General features: G+C 37.7%; 1 protein-coding gene across 1 annotated transcript in view; it reads right to left on the bottom strand.

Moving 5' to 3' along the window:
- The window catches only part of COL24A1 (collagen type XXIV alpha 1 chain), a 125,584-nt gene that overhangs the window by 42,161 nt on the left and 68,440 nt on the right, over positions 1-14,983 (bottom strand). Inside the window, exons 24-28 of the mRNA XM_027719937.2 lie at positions 14,766-14,810; positions 5,452-5,505; positions 3,629-3,682; positions 2,082-2,135; positions 1,290-1,343 (exon numbers count right to left, since the gene is read on the bottom strand). Of these exons, the coding sequence (XP_027575738.1) occupies positions 1,290-1,343; positions 2,082-2,135; positions 3,629-3,682; positions 5,452-5,505; positions 14,766-14,810 (261 nt within the window). The remainder of the gene's footprint in view (positions 1-1,289; positions 1,344-2,081; positions 2,136-3,628; positions 3,683-5,451; positions 5,506-14,765; positions 14,811-14,983) is intronic.

Genomic DNA, 14,983 nt, shown 5'->3' with positions numbered 1-14,983 from the left:
TGAGCTGAATTCCAGGAAAGTAAGAGCAGAAAAATTACTGCTTTTGATCTTTGAAACACCAAACATCAACTTGAAGAATAGTAACCGCTAAGAATTTTAGCATGTTTTGGGAATTTTACTTAGGTCTCACTCATGAAATGAACCTAATGATACAGGATCTCTTCCTCTCAAACTTATAGTTGTATTAGTCTGAGATTATAGTATGAATTAAAAGCAGAACTAATCTCTAACATTGTGGTTTAGCTCACATATTATCAAGCATGCTTTTTGTTGTTCTTGTAACAATGGCTTCATGGCTGCTTACACTGCCAGTCTTCCTGACTAATGTATTTCTTCCTTCTAGTCACGGAGAGAAATTCCTTCTGTTACATAGATATTCCCACCCCCAGAGTGACATTCTGCCACTGAAATATCTATAAAATGGTGTTCTCCCTCTGTGTTTTCATGAGATTAACGTTAAAAAATAAAGTGTGCATCGCAAAAGGACCCAATCTTCGACACAATTCCAGCTAAGTGCATCAAATGTCAAGTATGAGCTAAGGAAGCTCTGTGCTAGTACTATGCTCAGTGGCATATTCCCTCAAATCCCTTGAGAGAGAGATACTCCATAGACTCCTAGACAGCCTGCCGTCAGCTGGCCAGAACTCCTAAGTGTACTAGAGAGTGAACAGCTGGATACTCTCAGACAGAAGTAAGGCTGCTGGGTAATCTTGGATGCAAACACATTGCTGAAAGGGCCAGAATTTATGAAGTGAAGGAATTCTACTCTGTGACAGTGCAGAAGCAGAGGGTCAGTGCTTCTTAGACTTCCCACAGATTGCAGCTGTGAAGACGGGATACGTTCTAGTTTCTGTACACAATGAAGGGGAATTTCCATATGCTTCCATTTAACTTCTGTATGTGACTGTGGTATGCATTTTTCCAAGTCCTGCCACACAGAGCTCAGAGTTCTGACATTTCTCTTTCTGAATCCAGTGATGAAAAGCCCCAGGTTTCAAGGCACCTCAGATATTTTCCTTATGTGAAATTCCACTTTGAGTCTGATATTTTGACCTTGAGAGCAGACAAAATTCTCAGTGGCTTCAGTGGGAGCCTATTCTCAGAGCCTGAAGATCTGGGTCTGTTCTGAGACACTCTTTCATAAAACATTCTCAGTCACGCTGGATAGAGGCAAAAGGCATAAACCATGACCTTCAAAGGAAGCAACTGTACATGGGTTATATATCAGATTAATATTTGCAACACACTACTCTCTGCTCTAAGTAACACAGAAGAACAATATTGCTTACCCTTCTTCCCTTAGGTCCCTGCGGCCCTGATGGTCCTCGTGCCCCTGCAGATCCCTACATATCAAACAAACTTATTACTCACTGTTTTCTAAACACAGATTTCTGAAAATTACAAGGTTCATGCACCTTGAGCAACAATCAATGCAATGAATACAAATCAATCACTTTCACTCACAGTTCAATTAATTGTGTCAGTACAACTTATCTAGAAAAATCTAAATAAGAGACTCTATGTAACTGTGTTCTGACTAAAAATTGTGATGCCACTGTTGGATAAATTACTTTTGTTTATATCCTAAGATTTCTGAGGGATACTTGTATTTCAGCAACGTTATGTTGAAAACCACGAAAATTAAAAGGTTCAGGTTTTATCTGTACTGAAGACTCATGGTAGACAAATTATAACAATCATACACAGAAAATTTGAATATAATTATCTTGATTAACAAGGAAACCAACACATAATGAATATCTTTAAATTATACTAGGCATCAATGAATTAAAATAATGTTATGCAATCATTAACCATCCTTAAAAATTCTATTCCCCTACTTGTCTCAACTGAGTGATTTTTTAAATGGATGAGTAAATGACATAATCACTTTTCCTGACTCTCATGAATCATCTTGATAAAGAGCAGGTGAACAGACTTTGTGTCTGGATGGGTAAATGTTCATGATGGTTTTATAGACAGCAGTACAAAGTAGAAACCATTCTTAACTTCAGCAGAGCAAAAGGACAATCTGAAAAAGGTACATTTTATGTCAAACCAAAGCACCACTCTATACCTACAGGTAATCCCTCTGGCCCCACAGGTCCAGGGCCTCCTGGGGGTCCTGGATAGCCCTAGAATTAAAACAGACATAGAAAAAAGACAGAATACTTTTATCAAAATTGTTATTATAACAAAAATAATAAATCCAGTTATTTACCTGGAAAACTGGAGCTAAGTTAATAACATATTTAATCTTGCAAAATTTATTCCCAAAATTTTGTTTAAAAACTAGATACTTATTTGGATATATCCCAATAATCATTAAAGCAACCTAAGAAGTTTTCCCACACACAAGCACTAGCTGGCAGGGATGTACTGAAACAAAAGATGCTGAGTTCTAAATGAATTTCAAAATCCTCTCATGAAGGCCGTGACAGTGGGAACAGAAAGTGGACACATCCTGTCGTGGGTGGAACTGGCCAAGACCAAATGCCAAGAACAACTCTTGTCTGAGGACTACGACGACTTACTACTGCAAAAGGTTCTCACTGCTGTGACTTAAGTGGATTTACATATGTCAATAAGCATTTGTAATGGTTGAAAAAAAGCAGCCTATTAGACTGGATACTATTATAATAAATCCTCATTTATTAATCTCCCTAATAAAATTTTTTTTGATCGAAAGTAGCTGGTTGAAGGTAAATCTAGATTAGAGAGATTTAATGAAGCACAGAATGCTTAAAAAATCATTGGCTCTGCATGGATCATTAAGTTGGTCCACAGCCTGATGGTACTTGATCCCCTCCTTGCCAATGGACACCCAAAGAGTAATTATTGCAATTATTCAGTAATAATATCCATTTCCGTGACAAGAATCTCACCCACTGCACCATGCTCACGCCCACATCTGCTGTTTCTGTGTCAGGCCACTGAGATTTCATCCCTCACCAGTGTCAGTTGGCACAGGTTGCAGTACATTGCATATAAACTCCCTGGCACCTCCTTGCAGTGAAATCTTTAAGTGTTCTCTATACATTCTGGAGTCCTCACGGTGCTTGCAAGCAAACACAAACCCAAGCCCTAAGAACTTTTTGTTGAGAACTTCAACATGGACGTGACAATGGGCACATGTGTACACTCTTTCACTTCTGTACCCCAACACACTAACATGTCAGTGGCCTCTGGGCTGGGCAATGCTGCATGAAGTGCTGCACATCGATTTAGGACAAGTGCTGTTGTTGCCACAAGAGTGGCACCCAGAGCTGTTAAGGGTACTGGGCAGTAGAATTAGAGGTGATGCTAGTTACTAGTCTATCTACTAGAATAACCTGGGTTACCCCAGTTTACACAGGAGATTGCTATTTTACTTTCCCTCCTTTTAATTTATTATGTAAGGCTGCTTACATAATAAAATGCAGTTTCACTGAGCAGATCACTTTGCAATATCACTGCCATAGAGGGAATAAAGCTGTTAAATGGAACTTTGTAAAAACTGTGCATCATAAATACTACTCTTTCCCATAAGGCTTGCACTGTCAGAATGGTGAGAATTTATTACTGTTTTGAAGAGTAAAGTATTTTTATAAGTAACATAATTATGGATTCTACATTACTTGTAACTTACCATGACACCTTTTTCTCCAGGAGGACCTACTGGTCCTGGACTGCCTCGCTCTCCCTTTAATAAAATAAGGAACAAAAAAGAAGAAAAAAATAACAATGAATGCTCTTTCCTTGACTTGTTCCATATCCACTGAGTATACCTGGCAGTACATAACACTGTTGGTTCAGGGACTGCCCTTCATAAACAGTGCAGAGACCTTTTTTAACTTTTTTTTTAGATTTCTGCACTGCTTCCTCCTACAAGCCCATCCATATTTTGAAAAGATTACAAAACTGAGTTTCTCTGTCTTCCCTTTCCCTAGAAGACTGAAGAAGAGATTTGGTACTACATCAGTCTCTTTGAACAGCTGCTAGTAGATTCGTTTTTTCTCTCTGTTGGGTACATCATATTAGTTATGTCCCTTAATCTATAAAATTCAGGACATCATAGAAAAAAGAAAATTTTGTTCCTATCTCCCTCCTTTTTTCAGAATGTGTTAGGAAAGCACAGATCTAAAAGCAAAGCCAGTCCCTCAGCAGCTGCAAAAGTAATTCGAGCAGGAGAGACAGGAAGGGTCTCTTTCTTGTCTTACATACTTTTTCATCTTTTAATCATGTGACATCCAGCCTAAATATCAGACTTAGCTGTAGATTATTCTCAAAAGAGTACACTTTTATTGCATATAGTACACATGACACAGCAATAACACTATATTTTATGTTGCATACTGTAATTATGCTGGAAATATGTCTTTTAAATCCACATAGCATGTTTACCTTGTACTATTTAATCCATGAAAGAGAAAGACAATAAATTCTACAGAAATAGCATAGCACTGGCAACAATTCTTGCACCATAAAAAAGCTTCCTTCCATTTGCTGATGACAAATTAATTAGTCTTTTGCTGCCTTTTCCCTCCTAGCTAAACTAGCAGTAGTATCACAAGGTAATGTTTGTTGGGCCAAGTGTAATTTTAAAGAACAAGAATCCTTTGACATGGAAGGATGATATTATGATTAAAACCATATGAGACTTGTCTAAATTTTAGTTTTAACAAGCAGTGCTTTCCACTGATTTATTTCCTTTCACAGATTATATAAATTATAATCAGATTTTCATGAAAATTCTAATATTATATTAAGACTTTCTCAATAAAATATCTAAATAGCAGACACCAGTCTAGGTGAAATAATTCAGCCTGCAGGAAAGAAATACAAATGGCGCTGGATCATTCTGACAAACAATTATGGTTTTTATGATAATTGAAGCTGACATGCAGTCCAGTAATAGTTTCCTGTTTTTCAGTTTTAAAATACTCCACCTAAATAAAACCATGTTAAATATGCTTAAGCTATTTATACTGTTCTAGTCACATTAAGTCTGCCAAACTTTGCTTTCATAAACACAACTGTTATTGCACAGCAGACAAAACTAACAATCTTATCTTTTTTACTCATTTAATGCATAGTTGAGTTTTATCTTTCCACTTTTGTCTTCATTATGTAGCAGTGCAAAACCAGCGACTACTGTATAAAACAAGTATGATTTATGCCAGTTTCTCTGAATCAATTAGCAGTGAATAGTAAAGTAGCTGACATAATATATCAAATCTAAATACCAAATCTATCAGGTCTAAATTAACTGTGAAGTAAAATCACAGTTATGAGATACATACCTCAAATAACGGCATTTAGATTACCATTTATTACACCCCTGTGCACTGAAATAGCTACAGGAATATTAGCACTAACAGTGGTCACTAAATGACCTCTCACCAGTATTTTATCACTAAAATGGTTTTCAAAGCTGATTTTTCTGCTGAGAAGTCAGACACATTATTCTACCTTTTCACCAAGGCTTCCAGATGGCCCAGTTTCTCCAGGTAAGCCAGCTGATCCCTGCACAAAAAGAAAGCATACTGTTATTAGCACAATGTACTATAGTGGTTCATGGCTGACAGCTCTCCAGCAATAGAGCATGGCACATTTCTTCATCCCAGAGGACCCTCATTCTATCTGTGTAAGTGCACCTATGGGAAAGTGAGGGCTGCACAAGTTGTCCTGGCTTACAATCCAAGCAGAAGGATCCCTGCACCCAGACACACTAACATGGCTACTGCTAGAAAAGAAATTACATCAACAATACTACACTTCCCACCTAAGATCTGCCCCTGAGCTCAGTCTTGCACTGCTAGAAGTTTTACAAACATACAACTAAAGGTGGTAATCACTCTGGTAGTGCTTCAAGCTGATCACAAATTTTAGGGGGAATAAATACAGTGGAATAAAGTAAAATCCAGTCAAAACAAAAATTATATTAGCTCAGGTATTGTCAGAATTTTCCCTTCAAGGGTTGTAGCCCCAAACGCCTTTGAAGTCAGATGGTCAGAGCCTTTCAGTCATTCAAAATGAAATAACTCTCTCCTGAGGCTCTCCCACAAATTTCCACTGGATAGAACAAGTACCACCATATGGGAAGCATGAGAGGAAGTACTTTTAAAAAGCTTATTCCCAGTGCTTGCAATACCTAATTTATTATGAAACCTAAAAGAAAAAGAAATTACAGTGCAAAGTCCCAAGCGAAAAAAGTATGATACATTGAGATTGAACTAAAAGCACTAAGTTCTCAGAGCACATTGCATGACTGCTCTTGAAACATGGCAGAAATGTGGAAGCTCCTAGTACTGACATAATTCACAACTGCACTATGTCTAAAACACTTTAAAAAGCAAAAATAAAATTCACACAACTGGTATTGCTACCTCTATGTGTAAGAAGAAACTAGCTTAAGTAACACCACACTGGCACTTAAGTGTGGGGATTTTTTATAAAAAAAGCATTATTTAAAAAAAAAATGTATCTTTTATCTGTATAATTTGAATACAGTTCAGTCAAAAGTACTTTAACAGAACAGGTACAAAGCAACTAAGGTTTTATGATTACTTGTTTTCTTGGACTGCTAGCTACTCTGGAAATCCCATAGTTTAAATATAAATACAATGAGCCATCAATACAGCTGCCTTTGAGGCTGACAATACTGGCACAAAGTACTTTTTGGAAGGGACTAAATTGATAAACAGGCACCTCTGTGGCTTCTGGACTGATGTATTATGTGTGGGAACCTGTGTATTATATGTCAGAACTGTGATGTCTCTTGGCTTGGCAGCAGTAAAAGATTGGTTCTGGTGATATTGGCACCAAGGCAATGGCCCAGACGTCACTGGCAGGAATGAGGGACTCTCATGATGAACTCTGAGAATGAGAGCTACCACTGCTACCAGTTACAGCCAACAGTGGGCCTCAGTGCCAGGTAGAAATCTGTGAGACAAAGAATTACCCTGTAATCTTGCTTATCAAGATAAGAGGTATGGAGGTACAGTTTCAAAATGCTAAAGACCAATCACTTTGATTCTCTTATTCCAGAAAGGACAGAAGACATAATCAGAGCCAAGATGAAACTCAGACCTATTCTCTTTCCACAGAGACACTCCTATCTCCCAGCCAATGCCACACTGTTCACAGGACTGAAAATGCTGATCAGAAAGATGGGGAGTTGTGGCTTGCACCAGCAGTGAACCATTTACTATACAGCTTCTGATCAAGTCCTCTTTTCAATTTAAAAGTATTGTCTTCCTGACTTGGTTCCTCTGGGCTGAAAGAACAGGAATGACTAGGAAGCAGTGAGTGTGAATTGAACAAGTGCTGTTGTATCACCTAGCACATTAGGGCTAGCCTATGACACCTTCCAGAGCGAGCACAAAGGTTGGCTATCAAATAGAAAGTTTCCTATACACTGGGTATTCCTCAAAAACAAAGTAGTTTAGTAAAGAAAATTTGCAGAAAAAAAAGCAAACACAAAGAAGGTAGATTTTCATCAATACAAATGATGTAAAAGAAACTTGGCATAACTGGAATTGGATACGTATGGAAAGAAAAAATTAGTCAAGATGATTAGAAGCGAAGCTAGTGAAATGCTTCAAGACTTCAAGAGGTATGAAGCAGAAAAAAGTTCATGACAGGTTAACTGAATGCTCTTCCACCACTCCATTCAAAACAGAGGGAAAAGTGTCGGAGACTGAGAAAAAATAGGGCAGGTATTTACAGAGGCAAGAAATGAAAAAAGCTTAGTTAGGAATACAATTTTGGTCCTTAAAACACTAGCATTCAGTGATAGTGCAAAAAGAGAGCAAAACATCTTCTTTCATCAACATATTAGCCATGAAGTGATGTTTTCCCTACAGACTTTCCATAAGGTCATGTGGCTCTTTAAATCCCAGATTTGGACTGGCTTATTATAAAGACCGGTTACTAAGACTACATTGAGATTTCAACTCTCTCTCCTTCTTATGTAAGAGAATTAATACAGTTCAAAGCAGATTTGTTGAATCAGTATCTTCCAGCATCCCTCCAATCCCTTGGGGAGCAGTGGTGGATTTCAAACATAAAATTGAATGTATTAGAAAACAGAAAAGTGAGGCAAAAACCCCTGAAGCACCTTATTAAAAAAATAGTCATCAAATTTACAAGGATTTGTGTAAAAGTATCTAGTGACAATAACAGCATAATAACAGCATTTTAGAAACCTTCCTGACAGGAGCATTTTATGGAAAATGAGTCAGAGACTAGATCTCACAACTAACATATGCCTGAGAAAGACAAAACCATCTTGCCAGGGCATATGCTCTGTGTTAGAAACTGGACCGTAGCTGAATAACTGAAAACATATTGTACACTTCATGCAAACCAAAGTATGGAGTAAGCCACTGAAAAAGCTGGTAGTGAGAAATGAATATTCAGCTGGTTCCAAACATTCCTGTGGAAGCAGTTACCTGCCAGGTTGTACGTTAACATGTTCTTCCATCGTAATTGAAAACTATCCAATCCAATGTTATTTCATTTACAGTTCAGCATTTTCAAACATATTTATTCAACATTTATTTAATGAGATGACATAAGCAAATTTAAAATATTATCTTGCCACACTAATATTTTTCTATTAACTTGTTTTGCAATTTCGAATTAATTGCCAACAAATTTGTCCTGAATCTGTGCTGAATCACTTCACTTCAAATCCAACATTTAGCAATATCATAATCTCTGTCTGCGCATTAAGATTCACACTTAAGCATTTCTTTAGGAGTCCATTGGCTTTATACTTCAAGAAGGAATTCATACATTTTGACACAGTACTCAAAAAAATCAAAATGAGGCAACATTTAGGTTTGATTTTAACAGATCAAAATCTACTTGAAGATCCTTGAAGATTCAGGCCAACTATCTATCTTAAAAAGATAACAAGGCTGATAGACAGGAGGAGGAAGAGTGGATGCTCTAACAACCAGCTTCTACAGATGCCATGTACAGGTACTATTCCTCTAGCTGATATTAGGTGATGAAGAGCACTACTAGCAAAAAATCCTTCAATAAGCAACAGCTTGATTAAGCTAACCTCCATATATTGTAACCTCTTTCTCCACTCTTCTCAAGAGAAAAACTGGCAGGAATTATAGTATATCAGGTCACCTGGGGTAAAAACAAGAAGCACAACATAGACAGAGTATCATTACCATTCACTGTTAAGTCCTTCATAGAACTTACACTAATCTCTATCCCACTGGTTTCTGAAAGCAGCTAAACTAGTTCCTTCTTCAGAAGCCCTTGGCAATGCCCCATGCATTCAGCCGTCTTTGAAAAAAAATGGCTTTCCTCAACTGACTTATCTTTTGGCCTATATCCCCAAAGGCCAGACTTTTCATGATAATTCAAAGAACCCCTTCTGTTGAGCATCCTGAAAACATCAGTTAAAGCTCACTTAATCTTTTCTTCAAGCAAAAGGAACTGCAGTTTCCATTGTCCCTGAATTATGCATCCCCGGTGCCTAACCCAGCTAATTTTTATTTCTCCAGGAGGCACAGTATCTGCTTCATGGTAATTCTTCTCAAAAACTACTCAGCTCCCAGGCACATGGCCTGACTGCAGCATTTTCATGCTGTTCATGGACTCTCGCAGACATTTGCAGCCTGCTCTGGAGCTGCCACTGACAGCCTGAAAATCACTATGTTTTCTTTGCCAGACTGTAATTTTTTTTCTTTTTTCCAAGGGAAAGCACTTTTCATTTCAGCTTGGTTTCCTCCTGTTGTTTCAACCTGTTGCAACCAGGCAAACTTGCTGACATGTAATTTTAGAGGATTATTTTTCCAGGATTTTTGTTAATGAACTCTGCTTATCTCAGTTTGTCCTTTTGACACCAGTTGCACATGTTGCAGCTGACAGTTCTATCCACATACTCTGTCTTGTGCATAAATGTCAGTGATTTCTAATTCAGAAGTGTATGGGCCACAGGCTGAAGTTCTTTAATGGAGGTGGTGAGGTAAAATAGGAATTAATTTGCACTTAGTTAATGAGAGTGGCACAGTCTGGGTAAACACTAGCATTATCAAACACTAAAACAATTCTGGTAAACAACTGTTTCAAGTTCAGATGAGTTAAATTTTCTGTCATAAAAGCTGAGTCATGAATCATTTTCTTAAATCATCCCTGACATTTTAAGAGACAGATCATTTATATGAGATGCTTGAAATTTTTTTCAGGTATTTGCGATCCATCACTGGACAGCATCGCATCTAAGTGTACAAAATCCAATTGCACATGTCAGGAAAACGAGATTTTCATCCCCCAAAACATAAGGAGAGTTTTCTCAGTAGCTGTTGGGGTTGTTTCTTTTGGCATGACTTCCAAAAGATTTTGTCTCGTCAGCAGTGTACATCTGCTCTGCCTGCTGATCCCTTACTTCTCACTATCTTAACCAATCCCTCTTCAATTGAACCTGGTGGTCCTGCAGTTAAATGAATATCTTGCAGCAATAGGTAGCTTCTGGATTCTACTGCAGCTCTGGGCTCTGCTGAGCCAAGCAGCCCCACCTGAATCTGCACCCCCTTCCCTTTTAAAGAAACACAACATATGCTGTAACCAGAGAAATAGTTTTTGTTATAGGACTCAGTTAAGAAATAGTATCTGAGGTCTGACTTGAGACACATTCCTGATCTAGTATTAAATGTGTGTCATTTAAGCTTATGAGTACCATGAACATTTTATAAATTTAGTCTGCTCTGTTTCCACAGTGGACAAGCATCCAGAAATACTTTGGCAGTAATGTGCTCTGAAGAATCATCAGCTTCATGTGACCTAAGAAATGTTGGATGGTGTGGCTTTTAGCCTACTAACAAAGCTGTATTTCAGGACATATTCCAGCTTAGTAGACTGAATAACCAAGTGTTATAGTCCAATCTCCTGCTATTGAAACTTGCCTGTTTGTGTAGGGTTGCCATCTGTATTTTTCTAAGCAGATACTAAGCAGGACTTGACCTGGGAAAGCTGCTACAGAAAAGAAATAACTACTTTGGCACCTCAAACAGCAGTGGCAGATGTATTAGTGAAAGCCAGGAGATGACTGAAAGCCAGGAAAAGTAAGAAAATTGAAAGAAGGCAACACTTTAGTATCAACAGCAGACATGCACATGTGCTTCATGGCATAATTTGCTATGAATTCAGCATTTACAGGATTTATTATTGCAAAGTTTCTTCTTTGGACAGCTTATTCAGGTAAGTTATCTTATGGAAAACTGGAATGCTGTGATGGATTGCCTACTAGATGATACAAAAAGAGTATTGTATATTTTAACCATAGGCTTAAAAGTATGCATTATATTCTCTAATTTGAAAAACTCTGTCAATAAAGATAACGAATAAACAGCAAACCATAGACAAGACAAAAAGAGGAGTTGGTGAGGTGGTGGCGCAGAAGGGAAAACCCACACACACAGAATTTTATTAGACATTGGACTTATTATGAACTTTTTAGTAAGTTCTTTTTCCCTTTCCCTTTACAATTAAAGACATTGTACAGTAACTGCACATTGTTTAGTCCTATTTGTACAATTTCTCCTTGTATTTATTGTCACCAGGCATCTGGTAACACAAAATTCACAAGGCATCAGAAAGGACAGGTGCCTTACTCCATACCTGCTTTTGGACTCCATCTTAAAATCTGTCCCAGCAGTTGGTGGCACTTATACTTCGTTCTTGTACTTTGTCTTCTGTTTTTCAAACTTTTTTTTTGTTTGTTTATTTGTTTTGTGTGTGGCATGTGTGATTACAGAGATGTCCTGGAGTCATCACTCATGTCACCAGACCCAATATCGAATAACGGGGAGCGGATTTATCTGTGAGTTAATAAGTTTGCACTCTATCTGCATGCCAAGGGAAAGAGAAATTACTTGTTACAAACAGAAGCTGATGAGAAGTTGGAAGTAAAACCTGCGTCCAAAGCACACAGAAGTGAATATTTTGCATCAGGACTCACATCTGGAAAAGCGTTTTCTGCATATGAGAAAAACCATTCTCTTCCTGCTAGTACTTTTCAATTTTTTTTTAGGAAAAACTTAATTGTTACAGATGTCAGTGGTGAATAAAGCGAAGGAAAGGGGTTTTGAAAGGTCTGAGGAGTACTGTTGAGTGTGCTTGAAAGATTGTTTCCTGCTCTTGGTGTTTCACCATTGGCCTTAATGAAAAGATAATATATATTATCCTCCTAAAGACCATGTAGTGGGCGCTAGTCCTCTGCTGCCAGATAATACAAAGGTAACATGTCAGGATCAAGGGCCTATGAAGTTCATTTGATTAAAATACATGTACATAAAGCAGAAGGCATTCCAAAATCCACAAGTAAAAATGAAGAATATTTATCAATAACTTAGAAACTACCTCAGTCTTCAGGTATTGCATGTCATCCTGTATTACATGCAAATTCTCCAAAAACTAAGCATGGGAAATGGTAATTAATGATGGGCCATACTTATGTTTCCTTATAACACTGTAACAGGGCTGCAACACCCCATTGTTCAGCACAGCAAATATTTTGTTATTTCATCCTTGCATCTTGACCCTGACTACATTGTGGTAGCTGGTATGATTATTTTATTTGTCATCACTGAAACATATAATCACTGATTATGTGTTTGAGCCAGTAATTATTACATAGAATAGAGCTCTTTTAGTGGTGAAAGACAATGTTCATACAAAATATCTGAGTTGTGGAAAATTTGTGCACTGAATTCAAGTTCACTGAGGAGCAAAAAAAATTCCATGTCAAATCCAGAAACTTAAGGTTAAGTAACTAGCTGTTTTATATACTATTATTAATGTAGTGACTTAAGATTGAGCTTAGGGTTGTCTTTTATTAAGGATTTTGGTGCATGTGACGCTGTACAACATAGTAAGTGCTATGAATTTTCCCTAACATGTTACAGGCTGAAAAAATGGAATTCCCATGGAATAAAAGCTTCATCTTCTGCAGTACTGGGCGGTGGTGGGGAAAGCAAGTGACATGTTGTCAGGAAACACTGGTTGTATGGACAGAAGATTCTATTACTGTGTCCCAGTAAAGAGTCCTTTCTGCATCTCTCTATAAAAGCAAGGCAGTGTTTGATGCCCCATTCCTCTCGATCACATGCTCATTCCCCAGTACTCACCCGTGTTTTCCCCAACCATCTGGCAATATAACCCCCCCCCGGGATTTTCCAAATGCTAACACGAGGAAATGAATCTATGCTTTACATCTCTGATTACAACCTAACAAAATGAAGGTTTTGCTATCCATAAACTACTGAACAAAGCTATAGATCAAGTGGCTGCTGAGTATACTCACTACATTTAGAGAAATACTGGATGACTTCTAAGGGGACCTTATGGCATGTCATGGCACTACTGGTACCTGTCTAAGCAGATACTTTTAAATGACTAAGTCTTAACTTCTCAGCCCCTTTCTCCAGGGCACAATATTCAGAAGCACAGAGGATCTGGACTTGTCTTACAGGCAGTTTATAAAATTTCAGCAGTAACCAAACATTTGATGAGCTGTCTGGGGTATACCTGCTTGGTATTTTTGCAGATAATGGTGAGCTCACTCTGACTACCAACTAAATTGAACAGAATTTGTGAGTAGTACAGCACTAAGCCCAAACCAGTGGGTGGTATCTCTTCTCAGCAGACATTAACTCAAGAGATAGAATCAATGTACTCGTATTCTACACACCATTTGGGTAACTCAAGCATGGGTCAACAAGCTAACATCTGCTCATAAATCCCAGACAAAAGTTAAAAATTCAAAAGGGCAAGGGATGAATTAAGTAGAGAGAATTTTGAGGCGGTATGTTTAAGTGACAATTGTCAACCAAAAAAGCACCTACAGTGGAAGAACTGAGAATAAAGCCTTTAAAAAAAGATCTGTAGATCACAAACTGAATAACAACATACCACTGTAAAAATGAGCACATGTATGCAAGAAGTATGTATCTAAGAAGCAATTTTTCCTTTCTCTCAGTACTCTGAACAGTTTGAGCAGTAAGCTGGAGCCATAGATGTTTAGATGAATTGGAAGCAGACTGTAGGGGAGTTAGAATGTGACTTACATTATCTAGGAAACATGAAAGGCTAATTGAATGGGGACCGTTAAGCCTGAAAAGAAAGAAAGAAAGGAGGCAGCACACAATAACAACCATCATCTGTAAAATGCTGTTTCCAGCAGAAGGGAATCAGGTTACACAACTGGAAGAACTTATTAAAAATAAAGATAGAAAAGCCCTGGTCTGCCTGCAGGTCACAGAGACTTCATTCTTGGAGCTTTTTAATAACTGGCTAGCCAAATATTTTTCAGCACTGATATCAAGATAACTGATCTTGCCTAGGCAGTAGAGGATGGACTATGTGTCACCCCGAGGTCATCTTGAGCTCTGTGATTTTATGGAGGGTAGATAGAACAAGTCTGCAAAATACATCTCTGGCTAAAAGTAGCCTCTCAAAAGATTTAACTGGAAAAGGATCACTTGTTCACTTAGGCAAACGTGCCTTGGAAAATCCCTACAACCACCTGCAATGTTCACACAACATATTAGGAAAAAAGCAGAATTAATTCAAGAAAATGCTTAAAATGGGAAATTTCTTTAAATAGTATGATTCTGAAAAATTACAAAGGTATAACTACCATACTACAGCTTCAAAGGCAGGCAAACTTCATCAGACACTTCCTGCAACAAATTATTCATTCACTCTCAAATAAACACAGAATTAAAAATCAAACCAGAAAGAGAATTCAAGCTTACTGCTACACCATTTTTTCCAAGCTTTCCTTGATCTCCTTGTTCTCCCTGTTAAATGTAGAAAACAGATGAAGTAGTACATTAGAAAAGTAATTTCTTCCATACGTGTATATCAAAGTGTTCTATTTTCCTAGGAACCTCTTTATTTTCTAAGTTACATCTGCCAATTAAAACTTTAAAAGCTAAAATTAAGCAACCAATAAAAAATTAATTTTGCCAGT

The sequence above is a fragment of the Pipra filicauda genome, unplaced genomic scaffold (assembly GCF_003945595.2).
Source record: "Pipra filicauda isolate LSUMZ 115617 unplaced genomic scaffold, ASM394559v2 scaffold164_size1636381_pilon, whole genome shotgun sequence".
NCBI classification, from domain to species: Eukaryota; Metazoa; Chordata; class Aves; order Passeriformes; family Pipridae; genus Pipra; species Pipra filicauda.
Note: the sequence above shows the minus strand (reverse complement) of the source record. Positions and strands in the feature narration are given on the sequence as shown.